Raw genomic sequence first — 8,917 nt, 5'->3', positions numbered from 1 at the left:
AGAATCAAATGTAAGAACTAAACACATTTTTAAAATGTTTTGGAAACCATAGTAAATGAAGCTTTGAAAAACAGGTTGTGGCATGTATGTTAAATTTTGATATTATTCGGTGGAGAAAATGAAAGAAACACAACTTTTCATAACGTTTATGGCAACGAAAAAAATAAATGACAAAAATAAATGACAGGCACTGCAAGTTACAATATTAAAAAAATTCAAAGATCTAGAATTAAATGTAAGAAATAAAAACATGCTTCTATAAAAAAATTTATTGCATCATTCTGTTTTAATTCCTTGGTATTACAACACTATTTTTTAAAAAGATGTGCACAATATAGGAATGATATACGAAAAAAATGGAAATAGGTTGATATAATATCAGAACCATACAAGGCATAAAAAACAACCTTTGTTTACCATTTTGTACCTTTTGAAGGATGTGTGATAATTGATATAAACATATATTAAAATTGTAACTAACCACCTTTACTAGTTTATAAGTTATAAATAAAAATAAAATATTAGAAAAATAAAGAGCTACCACTTGTGTAGGTGCCATAGGATAGTGCTAAGGGATTTAAGTAATTTCATGTGCTGGAAGCCGCATGGAAATCTTTTTGTTAGAAAATATTATTTCATAAATGAACCTTTATGCGTTACTCGTCTGGATTCCTAACTTTTTGCGGTGCACCAAATATACATGTTGAGTGTTGATTAACGGAATTCGCTTTCGAGAAATATATATCTCTTTGTGAAACCAAGTCTATCAATAAATAATGATAAATTTTCTTTTAATAGAACTTTCAAAATACAATTTTGTAATGTGAAAAGATTAAAAAAAAGTTATAATAAACAAATCATTAATAATATGCTAAAATTTCTTGGATAAACAAGTAACCAAAACTTTTATACATGCGACAAATCTATCAACCCAACATACTTGATACTTAGAACAATTTTAAAATAGTTTTAGAATGGAAATGCTAAAATGTAATCTCGAAAACTTTTAGATTTACAATAATCTTTTTCTTTTTCACGGTCTTCGTTTGTGGAATATATATATATTATTAATACTATTGACGACGGTGAGTCTAACTGCTGTCGTTCAAATCTCAGCCGTCTAAACTACACGTTCTTTCGATCTGGGCTGCATAAACTCGATTTTGACGGTTTTTTGCAGTTCAGTCGATAGGTTCATCTTCTTCTACCCACCCACGATTCCTCAATCTTCTCCCCAACATACACAGGCGGTTGTCTTCTCCGGCTTTGTTGCCCACGACTCAATCGCGTGTGGTGCTTTCTTTGATAAGGAGTGTTATTCCATATAAACCGGTAACTGCACCACCACGATCTCTGTTCCCGCCTATATATAAGTCTTCAATTTCACTGTAAATGGTTCAATGTTTCAATCAATTGCTTTGAATTGAAATCGCAGATAGTTCTTTCCACCTTCCACTAGAATTCTTTGTTTCTCACATGGTAGTATCTCCCACGTTCACTATCATCCATAGAAGCTCCCACAAACTACAGAAGAACGAGTCAACTTCGCTTCCATGGTTCTTTCCCCACTGCTCCTATGAACGGTTCCTCACCCCATAATCGTATCCTCATTATCTCTCAAAACTCTGCATATAAATATAAAGGCTATTGAGGGAGAATAAGAGAACGGTTCTTCACCCTAACTTCTTCCCCTTCCTGCCGGACAACCACCCATCTTCTTCCTAATGTTCTCCTATTAACTTCCATTCAGGTCTGTTTCTCCATTGTTTAGATCAACAAGATTTTCAAAGATGGAATTGGTATCTTCCTGTTCGTCTCTCTCTCTCTCTCTCTCTCTCTCTCTCTCTCTCTCATAAATCGAGTAAATTGTTGCTATATTAATTTAGGGTTTCAATTATTGTTCCCTGGTTGTTGAATTTTGCTTTGTGTTTCATCTATCCATGAGTTGTTATGTTTGATGGCGTCCGGGCAACAACTATCTGCAAATAATGTATGCAATTTCACTATATTATGCATCTATTTAACTATTCGGTTCGTTTCCCCACTGATTTGAGTGGAGTTTGTGTCTATTGAATGATTGTTTGTATGTTTGGATTTTGGTAACATGCATGATAAGTTCTCTATAAGGTCCAGTTGTTTGTCCTTCTGTCCAAAGGAAGCAAGGAGGTGTTTATGCAGTTCCTGCCATTAATGGATCTTGGACAAATTTTAAAGGTCTTAAAAGTGGGATGTAGGGATCCAGAGGCATTTGCAGTCATCGAATTCATATCCATAATCAACTACGTAGTTGAAGTTGGTAAGATAAACAATATGTTATGGTGTTTTAGTCGGTTCTAAGTATGCAAATTAATATCAATTTATGATACTTTGGTTTCATGCACAGTTGAGTTGAAGAGTGGCCCAGAGGGGTTTATGGTTTCATGCACGTAGTTTTTGTTTCACAATTTAACAATATATGTTCTATTTAGGGTTTAAAGTTGGTTATTAACACACTATCTCTCCCTCTATGAAGCAAATGATGAAAAAATTAAATGGGTCTAAAATTTTTCCCATGTGAAAAATTTCAGTTATAAGTAATCCTTTCAAATGCAATTCTTTCTTGCCATCTACCTTCAGCACCATTTCAATCATTTGGGAATCGCGGTTCATTTTTCTATCTCACCCATGGAGTTGAAGACAAGTTGTAGGTACACTTTGCTCTTAGTTAAATCAAATTTTAATAATTCCTTACCCTTGTCAAATTATTTAAAAAACCTGTTGGTGTTTCCATATGATGTTATTTTATCTACTCTCTACTCATATGCCTAATGCTGAAAAAATGTGAGTTACATATGCTACTTTGTTAAATAAAAGAGGAAAGTAGTGTGAGTTACATATGCTACTTTGTGAGTTACATATGCTACTTTGTTAAATAAAAGAGGAAAGTAGTTAAATAAAAGAGGAAAGTAGTGTTATCTGTTCCTGTTTAGGCACATGTGGTTAAGAGTGTTGTCCTACAACCGAGTGGCATCAACAGCTTTAACCAGCTACTTTGTTAATTTGTTCCCCAAACTACCCCTAATATTGCTGAAGAATCTTTATCTTATGAAGAAGGTGAATACATCTTCTCTTTTTATTTCTTTTGGATTTCTATCGATAAATATATGTGCAACGTGCTTAACTATGTAAAAGTTTTATATTTAGACGAATTAAAGTAAGTTTAATTATGTGAGGAACTTGCCCACCAGTCTTGAAAGTTATCAAGAATTTCGGGATAATCAACCTACTGTCACTTAATATCACATTTTCCTATGTTGCCTACAAACACACAGAAAAAGAAAAGCTCAGAATTTGTGTCACACCTAAAATTGACTTTTGCATATTTCTATCGGTTTGTAGCAAAACGGCAATATTAAGTATTCACAAAAGGGTCACATGATGTTGTGGTATATTAAACAAAGAGAGAAATCATTTATTAAAACATTTATTTGAGCTTCTTTTATATGTTTGTATTCTGAGTTATTAACATAGTTGTAGAATGTTACTAGATGCCGAGATGGTATTGGCACCAAGGCCCACTTTTATGAGTTGTAACTGATATAGGGAACAACATTACATAATTTTTAATAATATTACTTTTAAGGAATATCATATTTGTTTATCTTTTGTAATATTTATGTGTATCATTTTTAAAAACATAATAACTTTGATGAAGATGATAAGATATTATGGGATAATAGTTTTTTAAAGATAATAATGTCATTATACAAGTACTAAACTTTCTATTTTTTTCTTATAAAAGATTTAAAGTTGAGAGATAAAACTCATTAGTCGTCAAAATCAAGCAAGAAAGAGGCTGAAAAACAAGCACATATTTCCCACCGTCTTATTTATTCATTCATGATGATTATTCTTATTCGAATCTTAAACTTTCTATTTTGCTGTCTTTGTTTATTTTTTTAATTTGACATCATCTATATAACATTACATAAACAGTCCATGTGCAGGAAATACATTACAGATTTGGTCCTTGCGCATAAAAATATTACATATTAATTTGGTCCCATTGGTAGAAAAATATTACATAATTGATCCATGTGGCAGAAAAATGATTACGAAATTGGTCCCTATGGTAGAAAAAGATTATGTCATTATATCTTGTGGGAAAAAAACAAAAACAACAGTGGCATTTACTTAATTTTGATTTTTTTTTGTAACTATATTGCTATTACGGTTACAAATTTAAAATACATAGCATATTTTGGTTAGATTAGAAAGGTGTTGTTTTTTATTTTAGTTCCATGTGGACAACTTGAGGATGTTTATTTTTTGACTAAATGACCTTACTATACTTAATCTGGTCTGCACTATATAGCGGATTATTTTTCACTTAATGTAGACAAATTGGTGTAATAATAACGTATGTACATTCATTTAACTGTAATAGCAACATACTTAGAAATTTGTAATGTGTAGCAGCAAGTTACTTTTGTTACCTATAATAGCATTATACTTACTAATATCCGAATTCGTTTCTATGCAGAAATATCTTACATAATTGGTCCATTTTCAGAAAAAGGATTACAAAATTGGTCCGTGTAGGAAAAGATTACTTATATTTATAACAATAATGGCAGCGTACTTTTTTCTTAAAAATAATAATAGCATTGTACTTATCTTTTTAAACATAAATAGCAATGTATATTTTTTTAATCCAATAATTTTATTGATTATTGTCAAATATATAAATTGAATTATGTTAAAAAAGAAATCGTTTTTAGCAATGTACTTTTGTTTGATTATTTGAAATAGTAAATTATGGATTCTTGCAATGTATGTACCTTTTTTTTTCTTTTATCTACATGCAAATAGGCGTTTTAACCATAATGGTAAATATTGTTGCCATTCAGTTCAATTTTGTATAATTTACATTTTATGTTTATTAAATTTGGTAAATATATTTTGCAAATGTTATACTCCAATTAAAAAACTCCGTAAAATATAACAATGTACTTGAAAATAGAACATTATAATAAACACGTAACCAAATGCAAGTATTTTTAAGTAAGAAATACCTTTTGTTACTTAACTAAATATTTTTAGTAATATGTTAGAAACTACATTCATTTGGTAAAAAAATAAAATCAATCCATTTTTTTTAAATCCGTCAACCCGAATACCCGACCAACGGGCGGGTATAACACTAGTTTTCTATTGGGGGCATGAAGCAAACCTATTGTATTTCATAAACTGTTAGCCAACGTCAAATCAAACAAAACTTTCCTAGAACACTTTTCACTTTTGTACCGCATTCATCACCCGAACTGACGGATATAGTGTGTCCCGATCCGAACCCGCATTCATCTTCTCGGTTGATAAAAAGGCATCCATGAATCGGCTTTCATGAACAAGGATAATCAGAAGGTGAAAATTTATCAGTTGCATGGTTTTTTATCTATGCTCGAGAACTCCACTGCTTTCTCTTTCTCTTCTCTCGTTTCTTTCTTATTTCTGATTGCTTTGGGATGAATATGGTGTACTCTTGTGTAATCGATGGTATTTTTATAATTTAGTCCCCCCCTTCTATAGGATTCTCTTAATTCGTTTGTTCAGATAACCTGAAATATCCAATTCGTCTTTGAATTTGTTCTATTTTGACCACGAACCCCACTGGGAAATGTCAATTGTAGCTTACATCAACTCGATTTCAGTTCTTCAATTGGGGAATTCCACAAAACTAGCTTCTGAGTTATTTGCAAGGATGAAAGTTGATTCATATGTAAATTCATGATGGAGATTTTGTGCTTAGAAATCATTAGAACGGTGGATCTACCATGGGGATCGACAACACGTACATGAAGGAGAATACAGAAAGAAAATTGTTCTTAATATATATAGCCAAAGGTTTAAGAGATTTACTTGAAAATTGTAGGGAAATAATCGTTCTCGTTGTTATTAAACCTTAAAACATATCCTAGACAAAAATATATCACGTTGTCTATCTAGCTGAAAAAGAATAATTAGTCATGGATCTTGTCATCTTGATTCCTCTCTTTTGGGAACAACATAATTTACCATATCATCTATAAAAAATTTAATATTATAAAATTCAAATATATATATATATATATATATATATATATATATATATATATATATATATATATATATATATATATATATATATATATATATATATATAACAAAACATCAATATTTCCGTGTTTGCTTCAGTTTAGTGCTACAAAATGAGAGTAACGAGCTTAAAATCGAGCTTAAAAGCACGTATTTCAAGTACCATATTGAGATAAATTTCAGATGATTACAAAATATTCCAACAACAATGTAATATTCGACCTCAAGGTTCCACTTTTTTCGTTGATAATTGAGCCCAACCATTCTGGAGCCAGATCCTCTCATTGTAGTTATCACTTGTCTATGTAAATCTTTCTTATGAATTTGGTAATGAAATACAAAAAGAAGTTATCTTCAAAAAAAAAAATCCTCATCTAGGAGTATGGTTTGTGGTTTTATATTGAATTGGATGATTTTTTGTCTACAATCTTCATGGAGATATGCTAAACCTTTAGAACTATCAAGAATAATCTTCCATTGGTCTAGTGATCCGTTACTCATGAATTCATATACTAGAAGGCGTTGTGAACTACAAGCACAAAATCCTTTATGAATTAAATTTTCATCAACTTGTGTCATTGTAAAAAGCTCAGAAGGTAAATAGCAATCCCCACTTGAAGAATTCGAACCTTGGTACTTGAATAGAGTTGCTTTGCATGAGCAGTTGTTCAGACACTCTTGTTTGCAATTTCAAGTCTCCATATCCACATCTTCCCTGACCGGATTGACCGGATTGTCTCGGTTGGCTGACCAAATGATGACCACCAGATCGTATTGATTAAGAAGAATGACAAAGAGGTAAGATTTGCAGCTTCCTTTACAGAAGAAGCCACAAGAAAAGTTGTGTTCTGCAAGGATCACTCCAATCCTTGGACCTTGAGCCATCTGCGAATCCCATTGAAGGGAGAGAAGATTCTTTGTTGGCCCATGTGGTTGATAGATTTGATCGATGTAGGAAAATTATGAGGTTGAGAAGCATGGATGAGAAGATGAGAATTGAGAAAGAAGCCAAAGAAAAAGCTAAAGATCCAACATGCGCTCATCACTATTAATGAACACACAAGAGGCTACGAAAATGAATTCACAATTTAAACACCTAAACTAAAACAGGGGATGGAGGAGGTTTAATGAAGAAACGACAAGTCACATGGAGTGGTTGAGTTATTTCATGCCAACTTCCCTCTCAATAAATGCTGATCAGAACCATGCATGTGGTATTCATCCTCATTTCCAACATGCCCACTAAACATTTTCTTTAGGCGGCACGGAGCGGGCAACGCCTAATGGCGTTATTATGACGTGGCTCGGAAATAACGGCGTTACGACGCCTTAAACACCGTCCCCCTATTGCGTTTTCCGGCGTTATGGCAAAAAGCGTTACCATGGTAACGCAACGTAACATCCGTTTTTTGAGTTGTGATTGGCTGGAACGGTCATATTTTGGACCGTTTGCAAACGGTCACAATTTCAAAAAATAGTTCCTTATTATTATAAATACTCAAAATTTATCTTTATTTCACCTTCTTCATATTTTCAACAAACTCTTTCAATAATATCCATCTCTTTCAATTTTAAAAATTTCATTTTACCTTCCTACTCTAATTAATTATAAAACAGATCATTTTGATCCGTTTCATCCATACAATCATGATATCGATGATGATGATATGTTCGTGGGTATGATGTATCAGTATGTTACCGACATGATACCGTCAGAGCCAGCTCCACTACTGACCAGACGTGCGGCGTTGAACATAGATCCAGAAGAGGGGCATAGACGTCTAGTACACGATTATTTTACGGATAATTGTGTCTACCAACCAAACGATTTCAAAAGAAGGTTTCGCTTGCGGAAAAATGTATTTCAACGAATAGCCAATGCAATGGAAAGCAGATAACGTAATTACAGTTATTTTCTATTTTAATATATGTTCTTTATATTACTAAAAGTTGTTTGAAAATTTTATTATATGTTTTTTAGATTATTAAAAAGTTGTTTGAAAATTTTATTATATGTTTAGGTATGAATATTTCCAACTGAGGTACGATGCGAGAGGTAAACGAAGTTTTACAGGGTTGCAAAAATGTGTTGCTGCAATCAAGCTTATGGCTTTGGGAGAATCACCCGATTCTATTGATGACTATATGAGAATGTCAGAGCGAACTGCACGAGAAAGTTTGTATAGATTGGCGAGAGGTGTTATCGAAACCTTCATTGACAAATACTTGCGCAAACCTTCATTGAATGACATACAACAACTATATGCGGCGCATGAAGAAGGACATGGTTTTCCGGGAATGCTTGGAAGCATTGATTGCACAAAGTGGATATGGAGAAATTGTCCTGTGGCGTGACGTGGAAAGGTCAATACACAAGTGGTCATATTTGATCACCTTCATTAGTATTAGAGGTTGTTGCATCACAAGACTTATGGATTTGGCATGCTTTTTTTGGAGTAGCGGGTTTGAACAATGACGTAAACATTCTTGATCTGTCACCAATATTTCAGGACCTTTTGATAGGAAAGGCACCGAATGTTCCTTTCACAGTAAATGGCCATGAGTATAAGTTCGGGTATTACCTCACGGATGGAATATATCCAGCATATTCCACGTTTGTGAAGATGTTTCGGCACCTGATAGAACCAAGAGATAATTTTTTCAAGAGAAGACAAGAAGGAGCACGTAAGGACGTGGAACGTGCTTTCGGAGTTCTTAAAGCAAAATGACACATAGTTGAACATGCGGCACGAGCATATGAGTTGGACACACTACGAGATATTATGTATGTATGTATCATTCA

The 8,917-nt window shown here is 32.9% G+C and overlaps 1 protein-coding gene across 1 annotated transcript; it reads left to right on the top strand.

The window, feature by feature from the left end:
* The first annotated feature begins 7,817 nt into the window (after positions 1–7,817).
* Positions 7,818–8,469, top strand: LOC145125703 (uncharacterized). The gene is made up of 2 exons (XM_079061132.1): positions 7,818–7,954; positions 8,136–8,469. Exons 1-2 carry the CDS (start codon positions 7,818–7,820, stop codon positions 8,467–8,469), a joined length of 471 nt encoding a protein of 156 aa, XP_078917258.1.
* The last annotated feature ends 448 nt before the right edge of the window (positions 8,470–8,917 follow it).

Source organism: Lactuca virosa, chromosome 1 (assembly GCF_052849685.1).
Source record: "Lactuca virosa cultivar CGN04683 chromosome 1, Lactuca_virosa_CGN04683_v6, whole genome shotgun sequence".
NCBI lineage: Eukaryota > Viridiplantae > Streptophyta > Magnoliopsida > Asterales > Asteraceae > Lactuca > Lactuca virosa.
The sequence above is the reverse complement of the archived record's forward strand: the minus strand, read 5'-3'. Positions and strand labels throughout refer to the sequence as shown.